General features: G+C 54.6%; 1 protein-coding gene across 4 annotated transcripts in view; it reads left to right on the top strand.

Annotated features, from left to right (window-relative positions):
• LOC140407924 (cation channel sperm-associated auxiliary subunit beta-like) overlaps positions 1 to 16,844 on the top strand; it is a 64,384-nt gene that overhangs the window by 17,537 nt on the left and 30,003 nt on the right. For all 4 annotated transcript variants that reach the window (XM_072495118.1, XM_072495117.1, XM_072495116.1 and 1 more), the window contains one exon: positions 4,039 to 4,149. In XM_072495118.1, coding sequence (XP_072351219.1) covers positions 4,039 to 4,149 — 111 coding nt within the window. The remainder of the gene's footprint in view (positions 1 to 4,038; positions 4,150 to 16,844) is intronic.

Here is a 16,844-nt window from a genome sequence, read left to right as displayed (position 1 = left end):
TCTCAAACTGCAGGGTAAATTTTCAGAGTGTCAGGGTTCTGATTGAAAATTGGCGTGTCACTCCTGCTGCATAGCTGAGTTTTTAGTGCAGATCTTGAACCTCTCTGAAAAACATCAGTGGGCGTGATTTATGCCGTCACTTTGGCTGAGCCTGATAGAGCCGGATCAGGGTGCCCTTTCGCCCTTTATCATCACTGAAAGAACCCCCCAGTCCAGCTAGTCCCCATAATGGACACAGTAGACCTCCCCACTACAAGCATCAACATCAGGCTCTCCATCTCCAAACATAATGTGAACCCTGCCCCCAATAGGAGTTCCGCAGAGGGACTGCCTCGGCACTGCCCCTGGCACAGGTTGGCACTGCCGGGTTGTCACTGTTTAGGGTCGGGGAAAGTCAGTAAATGAGATCTCTCCGGCAAGAATCTCAGTTCCCGACTCTCACAAGATTTTGTGCGTTGCTGTTCTTGCTGATGGCAGATATGGCCGCCATATAACCCCCATTAACTTGCAGATAAACTATCCCTCCTTAACCTATGAATCCGTTACATCCTTTGACACAGTTGATCACATTATCCACCTTCATTACCGTTCCAACATCCTTGCAACTGTCTTTCCTTCCCAAGTCTTTGAACATGATCTTGCATCCCAACTCTGTGCCATCTTTTCCAGGAACTGCCAGTCAAGTTTCCACCCCAACGTGGTGCCAAAATAACTCTTATCAATGTCGCAAATCACATCTTAAATAACTGCGACAAATTAATAGATTCCTTTTCAACCTTCTTGATATGTCTGCTGTTTTTGATAAGGTTGACCACACCATCCTTCGTCAATGCCTCTCCATGTTGTACAGTTGAATGGGGCTTCCGTCCCCTGATTTCATTCTTATCAATCCAGCTATAGCAAGCAAATAACGTGCAATGCCTTCCCTTTCCCTTCCTGCACCATTACTTCTAGTGTTCACAAAGGATCCATCCTTGACGCCCCATCCTATTTCTCATTATTAAGCTAGATTATTTGATTATTATGACTCTGCTGATTGTGGGAATTTGTAATCCATCATTTTAGCTGTTGTGTTTCCTACATTACAGCAATGCCCACTGTCATGCCCAGTAAAGGCATGCCCTATCCATAACTTTTAAAACATGCACATGTAATCAGTTTGGAGTATTTTGCAACTGATTTTTCTTTTAATAATTAACATTAAAATTCGACAAAAGAATCACCTGACTTTATCTGTAAATTTAGACTGTCACACTGTCCCAAAGGGAGGTCTTGTGGCACAATGGTAGAGCCCCTACCTCTGGACGAGAAGCTCCGGGTGCAAGTCGAACACCAAGACTTGTTCGCCATAGAAGGAGTGTTCATAACACAGTTCAATGGGTTGATAATCAGCTCAGGAATCCTTCCACCACTTTAGCACTATTCCCCAAAGTGGATGTGTGTGAAAATACACTGATTAAAACCTGTCTCAAAATGAATAAATGTCACATTCCAAACTGAGAAATGTTAATATCCACATCCTGAGATCATTCAAAAGAGATTTCCTGACTTGAATGGGTCTTTCCAGGACAGAAGATTGTGATTGTTTCAGATGCCCAGGGTGAATGTCTGCACACAATATTCTACATTCTAGCTAATTATCTTAAGCCCAAAAACATTTTGGAAAGGAGTTATGAAAGGCCATCTGTGAAAAAAAGCTGTAAGTGCTGCTTGCAGAACACAGAACAACACTGCAGAGTCAATAGCAACAGTAAGAACAGCGACATCTACACCTTTTTAAGACCTGGAGACTGCAATGATGTACGGTTTCCAAGCCTGTTCCTTTTCAAGTCCTCCACTACAGAAAACCGACCTAGTAGCAAAATACGCATAACTAATTGTGTGACCTGCTGAAAATCCATCTCTTCAAGCGAATCCTGCAATAATCCTGATATTTTTGACTCTGGCTATTGGTTCCACCTGCACTTCAGGAATGAAAACACCTCCTTCACTGGACTTGCAACATGTTACAATCCCAGTTGATGTTATAACTGGATGGAAAGATTCCAGAATGGAACACTGGCTCAAAAGACCTTAGGCTGGATTCTCTGTTTTTGGGACTATGTCCCCACACCATCATAAACACTGTGACCTTTCACGCCAGGGCCACATGTTCATAGCCCTGCAGGGGGCTAGCAGTGAACCAACGGAAAGCTCGCAGCTTTTGCTGCAGATACGGGCCCCCAGACGCCCAGGTCCGAGGTCGCACAGCAGCGGCCTCCAGCGGCCGCGCAATGCTTCATGGCAGACTCAGATCGCAGAGCTGGACCCTCCAAATACTGCCCCTGATCGGCCACGTGTCTGGCCTGGACCGCCCACCCAAAATTAGCACGGTGCCGTATTAGACACCCCCTGCCCACTGATCGGCCCGTCCCCAACCATGGCGGCCGCAGACTGAGGGAGCGACTTAATGGTTTGACTTTTGGGGTGAATGTGAGATTAAATAATTCTTTTTAATTAAACCCACAAAAAGCTTGCTGCTAGTTAGTCAAATTGACCATGCATTCAATGTTGAAGAAACATCCACGCCTTTCTTTTCAAAAACACGCTGATTATAGACATTAAGGGAAGGGATCATGGGTTTCAGTTCTCCATGATCACAGTCTGTAACATAAATCAGAAACTATAGAGCTATATGGATGCAAATCCATTTGTTCAAAAGTGGGAAGGGAGTAAAAAAAAATCATAGAAAAAGATGGTCACATTTTAAGCTCACAATTACAAATGCAAATTGCCCATTATTACGATTCCAGACAGGCAGTTTGGAGAAAGCTGTGGAGAGCCAGTCTTCTTTCCAAGTAGGATAGGGGAAAAAAGAGTAATAATATTTTAAAAGCAAGCCAAACAAATAATTAAACTTAAGAGTTCCGATCCTGGATGAGCCCCCAATTTTATCACAATCCCAGACCAGACCCCAATAGTGGCTAGGATACTGGACCTCAATATTTTAGTTTATTTTAAGACTGTGCGGAAAGAATGATTTGCTCCAGGAGTGGTTGCATGAAAAAAATAAGGCTTTGGTATTTCTAAAACAAACCTTTATTATAAATACAATATTAAAGTTTTAACTTCACCACCCGAGAAAGAATAGCTTACAATTACCCCTTGACACAACTATACAATTTCCCATCAAACAATAAGAAAAGAAACATACAGCTCTTAATCCATCTTATAATTAGCAGGGCATAGAGTAATACTTGTGGCACAGAATGGATTCTGGCTCTTGTTAGAACCATTTCAGGCTCTGGCTGAATATCTTCAAATAACTGCTTCAACGTGGTTGTTTCAGCTTCTTCCTTGTCTTCAGGCAAGAATGTTCTGCTTTTCAAATAGTCTGACTCTTTTCCCCCTATCCTACTGGGAAAGAAAACTGCCTTTATCTGTGGTCTAAAAAAACACAAAGATTGTCAGATTAGGCTTCACTTCCGAAAGCCTTTTCTCCCAAACCCTGTCTCTCTCCACAGCTTTCTCCAAACTGCCTCTCTGCCTTTTTGAAAGTGTCTCTCTGCATTCCTTGGCTCCACCCAGTAATGACCTCATTTCACCAAAGCTAATATATGCTTTAAAAAAAACAAATTCATTCTGCACATTAACAGGGACTTACCCAGTCAAACCACAGTCCATTAGCCTCGACTGATAAACACATTCCTGCATCAGTTTCTCTTAAAACCACCCAGATTCTACAAACAAAATTCTTTGAAACAAACACATTCTAACCCCAGGCTTTTAAAACTTTATAATAAAGGCTTGTTTTTAGAAATACCAAAGCCTTATTTTTTTCATGCAATCACTCCTGGAGCAAATCATTCTTTCCCACTACATTTATAATCCAATTTTCCTTACAATATCACAACAACTACTCATTTTAGGTTTTTTTTAGGGTGCTTTACATTTCTATAGCCAAACCTTTATGCTTCCCATGAAGAATCCTTCTTAATTCTTAATTCTCCTTATTGGATTGAAATTCAAAGGTAACATTTTGTCTTATTTTAATTACAGAAAACAGGGCTTTACAAGCAATGTGAAATGAAGAAATCAAGAAAGGAATGTGGCTGTACAGAAGCGATGAAATTATCTTCATTCATTCAATACTCGGATTGTAGAGAGAAGGTAAGAGATTTGCTCAACAATTACTTCAACTGTGCTTTGCATTATAGCATAAAAAGCAAAAGCATATTTGGTGTAGGTTAGGATAAACAGCACTGAATCAATACTTATCAGCACCCACATTCAGTCTGTACATGGTCAGTATGTAATTACCACGAACCGAGTCCATTTATGATCACAGAAAAAAAATTATATTATTAAATTTAGGCTGTCCAAAGACAAATAGCTAAAGGTTTTAATCGCAAAGTAAAAATATTTGACCAATTAGTCTTAAATATTAAATGCAAAGTGATAAGATTTTGCAACAACTACAAATTAATAGTTATAGGGTTGGATAAGTTAATATTGAATTAATCATTTTATCACTTAATGTTCCAATTTCAGCCACATAGTCCTTTCAAGCAGAATTCAAATTTGTTTTCTTTGCGGACAGGGTTGATTTTCCCCAGGCAGTACCATCTGCATAAATGGGTTTCCACCCATGCAATCTTCAACACAATGGCCTTCTGCTTTCCAGAACCTTCTTAGCTTCTCTCTAGAACTCTCTGTTCTTGTCTGCCTACCACATGGCCTCTGTATTTTAGCTTCCTTCCTGTTGGCATTGCTTCCAAGGTGAAATGAACTAATATTTCTGATTATCCAAAAAATATAGTTGATCCTTTTACAGGTGATGCAAACTCTTAAAAGACATTTTCAACTCAAACATTTATAGATTCCCCAAATGTTTTAAAGTAGATATAAGTTTTATTTCCTGTTCCAGGCCAAAGACCATCGCAATTCTCCCACCCCCTTGGAAAAAATAAACTTTCACCACAGTAAAGCTTTCTTCACAACAGTGTTCAAAATATAGCAAGTTCTTAACTTCATGAACAAATTAAACACCATATCATACAGACAACAACAATGATTAAGTATATTTCCAAAAGAAGCTTCATGTCAAATATACAGTTTTATTTTGTAATCTTATAAAACCCCATGTATTCACCTGGCTTTGAGACATTTACTGTCCCTTGTTCTGAAAACTCTTGAGAGGGCACCTGCAATCATAATTTTGACTGGCAACATGCACAATTTATAGATCATAGATCATAGAATTTACAGTGCAGAAGGAGGCCATTCGGCCCATTGAGTCTGCACCGGCTCTTGGAAAGAGCACCCTACCCAAGGCCAACACCTCCACCCTATCCCCATAACCAAGTAACCCCACCCAACACTAAGGGAAACTTTGGACACTAAGGGCAATTTATCATGGCCAATCCACCTAACCTGCACATCTTTGGACTGTGGGAGGAAACCGGAGCACCTGGAGGAAACCCACGCACACACGGGGAGGATGTGCAGACTCTGCACAGACAGTGACCCAAGCCGGAATCGAACCTGGGACCGTGGAGCTGTGAAGCAATTGTGCTATCCACAATGCTACCGTGCATTTACAATTTCTATTGTAAATGGCTGCAGCATCAAACCCCACTAAAGGAGCTCAATGATGATGTACCTGCACTTTGAGTGTTATATGTGCTTTTCTGACAAAATGTGTTGATGCACATCCCCCTTTCTTCAGTGGCTAACGTCGATATCACATTGAAACAAAGAGCAGAAAGCATGATGCTCGCCCTTAGCGCTTTTTGCTGTGAAATTGTATTTTTTCGACCATTCTGGGTTGAACAACATCTTTCCCCTAAGGGTTTGAATTGGTGAATTGTGGTGTGTGTCAGGATGTTGGTGTGATGAGGAGAACATCTGGACGTTTTTCCCAGGCGCTGGTTGGCCTGAAAATCGCCTATAATGGCCTATATTGGTATTATCCAATGAAGCCGGTAAGAACATGCTGAGGTCGGTAGCAAATAGTTACAGAACAGGCCTAATCGGACCTTTCCACAGGTACAGTGAACTGACCTGAAAATAATAATGGGGGTGGGCTGACATTTAGCTCCTTTTTGACCATTCCAGCCAATTACTGGTTGGTTTTGCCATCATTCATTTCTGACCATTCTGCATTGGTCAATGATGCCCGTGAAAAAGACAGGCCTTCCCTGTCAGAGCCAAGTGGCATCATGAAAGGTGCAAGGTGGCAAGGTTTTGGAATATCCGGCGACAGCCTTTCTGTAGTGGAAAGGGCTACACTAGTGACAAAGAATCAGGAAGAACTCTGGCAATGAGCTTTACTGCCACACCAAAGGTCGAAGACTCTACAATGGAGGTTGACACCTTTTGAGAAACCTTTCAATAGCTTCCTCTCCCCCCCAGTCTTCCTCCCAATTACTAGCCTGTGTAGAACTTTGTCTCTGATGAGGGGGGGGGGGAGGTCGATTCTACAAAATGGAGACAAAGTGTTCACGCCGTCGTAAACGCCGTTGTGTTTCACGATGGCGCAAAACGGGCATGGGGACGACCGATTCTGTTCCCCACAGGGGGCACGCACGGCGCTGTAGCAGTTCACGCCGCTCCAGCCTCCCTTCCCGGTGCCAAATAGGCGCCGCGCCAATCCTCGCATGTGCAGTTGGGCCGCGCCAACCTGCTCCTACGCATCATGGCGTGTGGGTTCAGGGACCGGCCGCGCAACAAAGTAGGCCAGGGGGGGGAGAGGCCGGCCTGCCGATCGGTAGGCCCCGATCGCGGGCCAGACCTCATCAGATGCCCCCCTCAGGTGAAGGAGCGCTTTTCCCCGCCCCACAGGCCGCCCCTCGACTCTTCGCGCAGAGTTCCCGCCGGCAGAGACCAGGGGTGAACGGCGCCGGCGGGACTCTGCCATTTCCGCGTGGCTGCTCGGCCCAACCGCACCGGAGAATCAGCGGCCCCACCGATTCCAGCGGCCCGCGACCGGCGCCATGTCGAACGTGGGGATGCAAATGCCTCCGATTCTCCGCACCTCAGAGAATCGCGCGCTGGCGTCAGGGCGTCGTGGCGCGGTTGTGGCGATTCTCCGGCTTGGCGCGGGCCTCGGAGAATCGCTCCCCAGGGTGTTGATTTCCTGTTAAGTGCCACTCCAGGACTTGAGCACAAAAATCAAGGTTGACTCTTTGAAGCAATACTTGTCATAATATCCACTCATGTATATAATAAGATGCAGACAGGCAGTGATTGACACACAGAATGACCAGTGAGCACTCAACACAGTGCAGCCAATCACCTGACAGGACACTACCACTATAAAGCCAGAGTGCACTAGGTTTCCCGCTCTCTCGGACCCAGTCACTGAGACAGTCAGAGTCCACGAGCTAGCAAGTGCAAACACCATGCGGTAGCTAGTAAGTCTGGTCAGTCTACTACAAGGTCTCCAGTCAGTTCAGTATAGTGTTGACCCACAGCTGAATATGTATATCAGTTCTATCATTGAATAAAACAGTGTTGGATCTTCTCCAGTGTTAGACGTCTGTTTCTAGCTTCCCTGCATCAAGTGCAGTCCACATCGAACCGACCTGCCTAACACATCATGGTACCAGACTGATACTGATCTTGACGGACCTACCTCGAATGAATCAGCATTGACCAGCAAGCAGCCATCTGGTGAAATGGAAAACATCCAGCCTCCTCCGCAGCTCCGCATCCCCGGCAACCTCGGCGCCAATTGGAAAATCTTCAAGCAAAAGTTCCTCTTGTACATCGAGACCTCCGACCTCGAAGCAGCATCGGATGCCAGGACGATTGCGCTATTTCTCTCCACCACGGGGGCCACGCCATCCTCATCTACTACTCCCTTACGTTCGCTGACGGCGAAGACAAAACAAAATTCAAAACAGTCCTGCTGAAGTTTGACACCCACTGCGACATTGAGGTGAATGAGAGCTTTGAACAGTATGTTTTCCAGCAGAGGCTTCAGGGTAAGGATGAACCTTTTCAGTCCTTCGTGACCCATCTCCGCATCCTAGCGCAGTCATGTAACTATGACTCGGCGGCTGATTCCATGATCTGGGATCAGATCGTTTTCGGGGTCCACTCCAATTCCCTTCGGCAGCAGCTCCTGAAAGTCAAACAGTTAACCTTCTCTGTCGCTATCGAGACGTGTGTTGTCCATGAGCATGCTAAGAATAGTTACTCCAACATCAGGGTGGCAGAAACTGCAAAGCTGGCCTCCCACGAGGTAGAATGGGTGCAGGCCATTACACCAATGCAGGTCCTGAGTATCGAGGAGAGTGGCCATTTCGCGCGCTTTTCCCGGGTCCCTGCGCATCCACGACTGAGTGGACGACGAGCCCGACAACCCGACTGCGCAGGTGCGTACGTCGACTGACCGCACTGTGCATGAGTGACATCGGCGTCATAACGTGTCAAAATTGTGGCTCCGCACATTTAAAGCGGCAATGTCCGGCAAAAGGACGCCGGTGTCTACAGTGTGGCAAGCTTGGCCACTACGCAGCCCTTTGCAGATCTGCTCCACCGCTCAGCAGCCACCGATCCCTGCTGCGGCGCAGAAGTGTCCGCTCAGTACAACAAGGCATACCAAATTCCAATCCCGACAGCCCAACAGACCCTGATGCTGAGTGTCTCAAGTCCCCATACCGGGTGGATATCATAACTACACATGCGCTGCCTTCCACCACAGCAGCGAAACGCCTCTTGATCCTCACTGTGGATCCCGCGACGAGTGGTCTGCTGTCCTCACAGTTAACAAGGCTCGCATCTGATTGTAACTGGACACCGGCGCATCAGCGAACCTCATCTCAAAATCTGACCTCGACACCATCCGCGCCAGACCAAGCATTCTTCCACCGGCCTGCCAGCTCCTTGACTACAATGGCAATGCCATAGCTGCCAGTGGCTCCTGTCAACTAGGGGTATCCAACAAGGCGATCAAGGCAACACTGCGGTTTGAAATCGTCGGGCCTGACAGAGCGTCCCTGCTCGGTGCTCGAGCCTGCAAGCTCCTGAACCTGGTTCAGCGAGTCCACACCATTTCATCATCACTGGCGACGGCCTCGCCTGATGGAAACTTGCAAGCCGACATAGATGGCATTATGACGCAGTACCACAGCGTATTCGATGGAATGGGTACGCTTCCATACCAATATAAAATCCTGGTCAAGCCGAATGCCACCCCTGTAATTCATGCACCACGCCGGGTGCCGGCACCCCTCAAGGATCGTCTGAAGAAGCAATTACAGGACCTCCAAGACCAGGGCATCATATCGAAGGTCACAGAGCCAACAGACTGGGTCAGCTCCATGGTCTGTGTGAAGAAGCCGTCAGGGGAGCTTCGCATTTGCATTGACCCTGAGGATCTAAACCACAACATCATGCGGGAGCATTACCCGATACCAAACCGTGAAGAGTTGACCAGTGAGATGGCTCATGCCAGATTCTTTACTAAGCTGGACGCCTCCAAGGGTTTTTGGCAAATACAGCTGGACGCGTCCAGTTGCAAGCTGTGCACATTCAACACCCCGTTCGGTCGCTGCTGCTACAACTGGATGCCTTTTGGGATCATGGGCGAAATTCTCCGTTACCGGCGGAAAGTCCGCCGATCGGCGCAAAAAACGGCGCAAATCCCACTTGCGTCACGTCATAAAAATGGGACGATAGTCTCCGGCCCGAAATGGGCTAGCAGCGACGTAACGGGATCCGCGCTTGCGCAGTGGTTCACGCCGTGCAGCGTCATACGCGCTGCACGGCATGACGGCTCATAAGGCCGCGCAGCTCCCCCCCACCCGACCGGAACACCCGACCGCAACACCCGACTGGATGGCTGGCCGTCGCTCAGCCCCGAGGTTCGAGTCACGCGATGTGGAGGCGCTCCTGGACGCGGTGGAGCAGAGGAGGGACGCCCTGTATCCCGGGCACGGCCGCAGAGTTGCCCCACGCCACAGCCGGCGTCTGTGGAGGGAAGTGGCAGAGGCCGTCACCGCTGTGGCCCTGACACCACGGACAGGCACCCAGTGCCACAAGAAGGTGAACGACCTCGTCAGAGAAGGCAGGGTGAGCCTCCCCCATAGCCCCCCTCCCCATATCCCCCCCTCCCCCATCTCCCCCATATCCCCCTCCCCCATATCCCCCCTCCCCCATATCCCCCTCCCCCATATCCCCTCTCCCCATATCCCCCCTCCCCCATATCCCCCCTCCCCCATATCCCCCCTCCCCATATCGCCCCTCCCCCATATCCCCCTCCCCCATATCCCCCATATCCCCCCTCCCCATATCCCCCATATCCCCCCTCCCCCATATCCCCCCTCCCCCATATCCCCTCTCCCCCATATCCCCCCTCCCCCATATCCCCCCTCCCCCATATCCCCCCTCCCCCATATCCCCCATATCCCCCCTCCCCCATATCCCCCCTCCCCCATATCCCCCATATCCCCCTCCCCCATATCCCCCCTCCCCCATATCCCCCCTCCCCATATCCCCCCTCCTCGATATCCCCCCTCCCCCATATCCCCCCTCCCCCATATCCCCCCTCCCCCATATCCCCCTCCCCCATATCCCCCATATCCCCCCTCCCCCACATCCCCATATCCCCCCTCCCCATATCCCCCATATCCCCCCTCCCCCATATCCCCCCTCCCCCATATCCCCCCCATATCCCCCCTCCCCCATATCCCCCTCCCCCATATCCCCCCTCCCCCATATCCCCCTTTCCCCCATATCCCCCCTCCCCCATATCCCCCCCTCCCCCATATCCCCAAGTGAATCCAGCCCTAACCTTAACCTCTGCAATGCACGCGCAACCGATGGCGTGCATTCATATACCTGCCTAACACTGTTGCCTTTTACCCCTGCCACCACCCCCACCCCCCCACAGGCGAAGCGCGCACACAACAATAGGGAGCATGTGAGGACTGGAGGAGGGCCCGCTGATGAGAGGCCACTGACCGTACACGAGGAAAGGGCCCTGGAACTGGCTGGCGGACCTGAGGACCGGGAGGTTGCTGATGCAGAGGTCGGGGGCCCACGAGCAAGTGAGCCACCAACAGCCCGTCCCCATATCCCCCCTCCCCTACATCCCCCTCCCCCGGATCACCTGATCACTGCCTGATGTCTAACCATGCATGCTTCATTGTGTATCGCAGGACCAAACGTCCAGGCACCCATCCCCGCAGATGCACACCGCCCGCAGGATGCCCCTCGGAGACCACAGGAGACGGAGAGACCCGCACCCTCCAGCATGCGACGCCCGCAGAATGCCCCTCGGAGACCACGAGAGACGGAGAGACCCGGACCCTCCAGCATGCGACGCCCGCAGGATGCTCCTCGGAGACCACGGGAGACGGAGAGACCCGGACCCTCCAGCATGCGACGCCCGCAGGATGCCCCTCGGAGACCACGGGAGATGGAGAGACCCGGACCCTCCAGCATGCGACGCCCGCAGGATGCCCCTCGGAGACCACGGGAGACGGAGAGACCCGCCCCTCCAGCATGCGACGCCCGCAGGATGCCCCTCGCACACCACGGGAGACGGAGAGACCTGGAGCAACAGGGAGACGACACCCCCGTCACGTGCGGGAGCGACCACCCAGCGATGAGGGGGGCAGCCATAGGCCCCCGTCACATCCGAGCCAGGACACCACTACCCAGGACACCACTATCCAGGACACCCCTACCCGGGACACCACTACCCAGGACACCCCTACCCGGGACAGCACTACCCGGGACAGCACTACCCAGGACACCCCTACCCGGGACAGCACTACCCGGGACAGCACTACCCAGGACACCCCTACCCGGGAAGACGAAATACCGGACAGCGACTCAGAGTGGATGGCTGGAGACGAACCCCCACCCCAAAGTGCCATGGAATAAGAGTGGGACGAAGAGCACGACACAACGCCACTGCTGTCACCAACACCCTCCACCATCGCAGAAACACTCACCACGGTTGGTCACTTTAGTGATGAGGCGTCTGGTACACTCACTGGTGCGCACAACACAGCCGTCCCGGTACAGCAGGTGGAGGTAGTAGCAGCAGAGGGACCGGGCGGTCGGAGGGCAGCCCAGGCCAAGCGAACATCTGCCGCCCAGATGGATCCCGGGTTCCTGCAGTTACCACACCCACACATAGATCCGATGCAACCACCGACACGGAGACGAGCGAATAGGGTGACGGGTGGCTTGCGGCGGCTGCGGTCGCAGGTGGAGGAGTCCACCCGCGTCCAGGAGCTGGGAGTGGTCCCGGTCATGCGTGCCACCCAGGCTGACACCGCACGGGTGGCGTCCGCGGTGGAGGCAATGGGTGCGACGGTGTCAGACATGGGGAACGGTTTGCGAGGCCTGGGGCTCATGGCCTCTCACAAGAGGCCATGAGCCAGTGCCAGCGCCAGATGGCAGAGGCGCTCAACGCCATAGCCCAGTCTCAGCAGGCCATGGCCCAGTCTCAGCAGGCCATAGCCCAGTCTCTGCAGGCCATGGCCCAGGCTCAGCAGGCCATGGCCCAGTCTCAGCAGGCCATGGCCCAGTCTCAGCAGGCCATCGCTGAGGGCATCGGCGCCAGTGGCCATGTGCGAGCCGGCGTCGCACTGTCACAGACAGGGTTTGACAACTCCCTGGGCTCCATGGCTGCAAACCTGCAGACCCCTGTCGATACCAGCACGGGCCTCCAGGACTGGCAGCGCCAGATGTCGGGGGGGCGTCGGATGGCCAGTCCGTTCGCATCCCCCACCCATGTAGAGGCCTGGGGGCCATCGGGCACCCCGAGGGAGGAGGAGGTGGTGTGGTCCGTCCCGGCTCCCTCTGTAGGGGAGATCCCGGTACACCACGACACCTCGGACTCCCCCCCTTCCGTCCCAGGTGCATCGGGTGGGCAACGGGCAGGACAGGCTGGCAGCTCGCCATCCCAGTCGCCCGGGCCGCAGCCTGGCCCATCTAGGCCAGGACGCCCCAGGAAACGGCCGCCAAAGGGATCCAGTGTCAGAGGGCAGGAATCGCAGGAGTCCACCTCCAGTTCTGCTGTACCGTCTGGGGAACCACGTAGACGGAGTCAAAGGGCCCGTAAGGCCAAACAATTAGACACTGAGTAAGTTGGCACGGGTGCTAGGGCACGTGCATGAACTCCTTTGGTTATTAAAGTCAATGTTACACCTACCGAAGCTGCCTTTGTGCTCTGTCCAAAGTGTGCGGGCGTGTCATGTACGTTGAGCGCAAGTGTGTGTGTGAGGGGTGGTCTTACCTCAGCCCCAGGTGAGTCTGCCTCCTTCCCCCTGGGCCGCCATCAACATCCCCCAGGCAGAGGACGGGACCGTGCGCTGCAGTGTCACAGCCGCATGCAGGGATGGTCCGGGTGGATGGTGGTACTGTGGCCATGGGTCAGACATAGTCCAACGATGTAGAGCCAGGAGCTCATCGCAGGGCGGGTTGTCATCATCCTCCATGGCCTGCGATAGACACGCGTCCACCCGCAACTGGGTGAGCCCGGCCCGTTGTGACGCCGGTGGATCGGCAATTGGTGGGGGGGGGGTGGTGTGCATGCGGGTGGGGTGTGTGTGGGGTTGGGGAGGGGGGTGAGGGTGCTGGGTGGGTGGATGGGTGGGGGGTGTGGGTGGTCGGCTGTTGCCATGGTGTGCGGTCTGTGGCCATACTACCCGATTCCCACGCCCATCTAATCAGTGAAGCGGGCGGCTATCAGTCTGTCCCGTGCCCGCTGGGCCAGCCGGTAACGGTGGACAGCCACCCGCCTGTGTCTACCCCGTCTGCCCTGACCATTGCCCCCATCCCCCTCATCTGGGGAAGACTGTGCCTCTTCCTGCTGCTCCTTCACTCCGCCCTCCTCTGCCTGCGGCACATCGCCCCTCTGCTGGGCTATGTTGTGCAGGACGCAGCACACCACAATGATGCGGCCGACCCTATCTGACCGATACTGGAGGGCGCCCCCAGAGAGGTCCAGGCACCTGAAACGCATCTTCAGCACGCCAAAGCACCTCTCGATCACTCCCCTTGTCGCTACATGGGCATCATTGTAGCGGTTCTCCGCCTCATTGCGTGGCCTCCGTATAGGCGCCATCAGCCATGATCGCAATGGGTAGCCCCTGTCGCCCAGCAACCAGCCCCTCAGCCGGGGATGGCGTCCCTCGTACATGCCGGGGATGGATGACCGCGACAACACGAATGAGTCGTGTACACTGCCTGGGTGACGGGCGCAGACGTGCAGGATCATCATGCGGTGGTCGCAGACCACCTGTACGTTCATCGAATAGGTCCCCTTCCTATTAGTGAACACGGCCCTGTTATCTGCAGGTGGCCGCACGGCGACGTGCATCCCATCGATCGCGCCCTGGACCATGGGGAACCCGGCCACGGCAGAGAAGCCCACGGCCCGGGCATCTTGGCTGGCCCGGTCCACGGGGAAGCGGATGCAGCGGTGCGCCATGGCATAAAGGGCATCTGTCACTGCCCGGATGCACCGGTGCACCGATGTCTGCGATATGCCGGACAGGTCCCCACTCGGTGCCTGGAATGACCCCGTTGCATAAAGGTTCAGGGCCACCGTAACCTTGACGGACATGGGGAGAGGGTGTCCCCCGCCAGTGCCATGCGGTGACAGGTGTGCCAGCAGGTGGCAGATGTGTGCCACGGTTTCCCGGCTCATCCGGAGTCTCCTCCTGCATTCCCGGTCTGTGAGGTCCTGGTATGACTGCCGGGGCCGGTACACACGGGGCGCCCTCGGGTGCCTCCGTTGCCGTGGGGCCGCGACGTCCTCCTCCCCCTCCTCGTCCTGTCGGTCAGGTGTCCCTCCAGCCTGGGCGGCTGCCGCCTGCCCCTCTGCGGCAGCCTGCGCCGCCTCTCTGGCATGCTCCTCCTCCTCCTCCTCCTCCTCCTCCTCATCCAGGGCAACATAGACATGAGCAGCTGCCACCACGGCGGCCAACATCGCTGGATGGTCTGAAAACATGACGGCCTGGTGGGGGGGAGGGGAACGACGACATGTCATCATTGCCCATATCCCCTCCTCCCCCCAGCCAGGTGGCATGGACCGCATGGGTCCAACTGTTGGAGGCTGGCACCTGGCCAGGTGGACCAACTCATTTGCCCTCCCATCACCCTCCTCGGCACGGACCCCCTCCAACCCCCAACCTCCACCCCAGTACGGACCCCCTCCCCAACCTCCACCCCAGCACGGACCCCCCCCAGCCCCCAACCTCCACCCCGGCACGGACCCCCTCCCCAACCTCCACCCCGGCACGGACCCCCCCCCAACCCCCAACCTCCACCCCAGCACGGACCCCCTCCCCAACCTCCACCCCAGCACGGACCCCCCCCCCAACCTCCACCCCGGCACGGATCCCCTCCCCAACCTCCACCCCGGCACGGACCCCCTCCCCAACCTCCACCCCGGCACGGACCCCCTCCCCAACCTCCACCCCAGCACGGACCCCCTCCCCAACCTCCACCCCGGCACGGACCCGCTCCCAACCCCCAACCTCCACCCCAGCACGGACCCCCTCCCCAACCTCCACCCCAGCACGGACCCCCCCCCAACCTCCACCCCGGCACGGACCCCCTCCCCAACCTCCACCCCAGCACGGACCCCCCCCAGCCCCCAACCTCCACCCCAGCACGGACCCCCTCCCCAACCTCCACCCCAGCACGGACCCCACCCCCCCAACCTCCACCCCGGCACGGACCCCCTCCCCAACCTCCACCCCGGCACGGACCCCCTCCCCAACCTCCACCCCGGCACGGACCCCCTCCCCAACCTCCACCCCAGCACGGACCCCCCCCAGCCCCCAACCTCCACCCCGGCACGGACCCCCTCCCCAACCTCCACCCCGGCACGGACCCCCCCCAACCCCCAACCTCCACCCCGGCACGGACCCCCTCCCCAACCTCCACCCCAGCACGGACCCCTTCCCCAACCTCCACCCCGGCACGGACCCCCTCCCCAACCTCCACCCCGGCACGGACCCCCCCCAACCCCCAACCTCCACCCCGGCACGGACCCCCTCCCCAACCTCCACCCCAGCACGGACCCCCCCCCCAGCCCCCAACCTCCACCCCAGCACGGACCCCCTCCCCAACCTCCACCCCGGCGCGGACCCCCTCCCCAACCTCCACCCCAGCACGGACCCCCCCCAACCCGCAACCTCCTCCCCAGCACGGACCCCCTCCCGGCACTCCCCCGGAGCCCAGCCTACTCTAACCACCCCCCCCCACCCCACCCCCGCCGCACACACACACACACAAGCCGAGACACACCTCTCCTCACGCAATCAGTCTGCGGCCACGCCATTTCCTGCCCAGAGCCAACCCCCCAGGCCGTCACTCACCTCCTCTCTGGTCGGCGTGAGCCTGGAGCACCGGGTCACGCCGATGAAAAGGAGGTTTGATTCACGTCGACTTGAACGGTCATCACGTCGACGGGACTTCGGCCCATCCGGAAGGGAGAATATCGGCAGGCCGAAAATCGGCTGCCTTGCGCAGACCCGTGACATTCTCCGCGGCAGCGGCGCCATTAACGCCCCGCCGACTTTTCTCCCTTCGGAGACTTCGGCGGGGGCGGGGGTGGGATTCACGGCGGCCAGCGGCCATTCTCCGACCCGGCGGGGGGTCGGAGAATGACGCCCCATATCTGCCTCCGAAGTATTTCACCGCATCATGGAGCAGATGATGGACGGCATCGAGGGGGTGCGAGTATACGTTGACGACGTAATTATCTGGTCCACAACTCCCCATGAACACATCGCTCGCCTCAAGAAAGTATTCCAGAGAATTCATGAACGTTGTCTCCAGCTCAGCAGGGCCAAGTGCTCATTTGGTCAATCGGATATTAAGTTTCG

The sequence above is a fragment of the Scyliorhinus torazame genome, chromosome 2 (assembly GCF_047496885.1).
Source record: "Scyliorhinus torazame isolate Kashiwa2021f chromosome 2, sScyTor2.1, whole genome shotgun sequence".
Lineage (NCBI taxonomy): Eukaryota > Metazoa > Chordata > Chondrichthyes > Carcharhiniformes > Scyliorhinidae > Scyliorhinus > Scyliorhinus torazame.
Note: the sequence above shows the minus strand (reverse complement) of the source record. Positions and strands in the feature narration are given on the sequence as shown.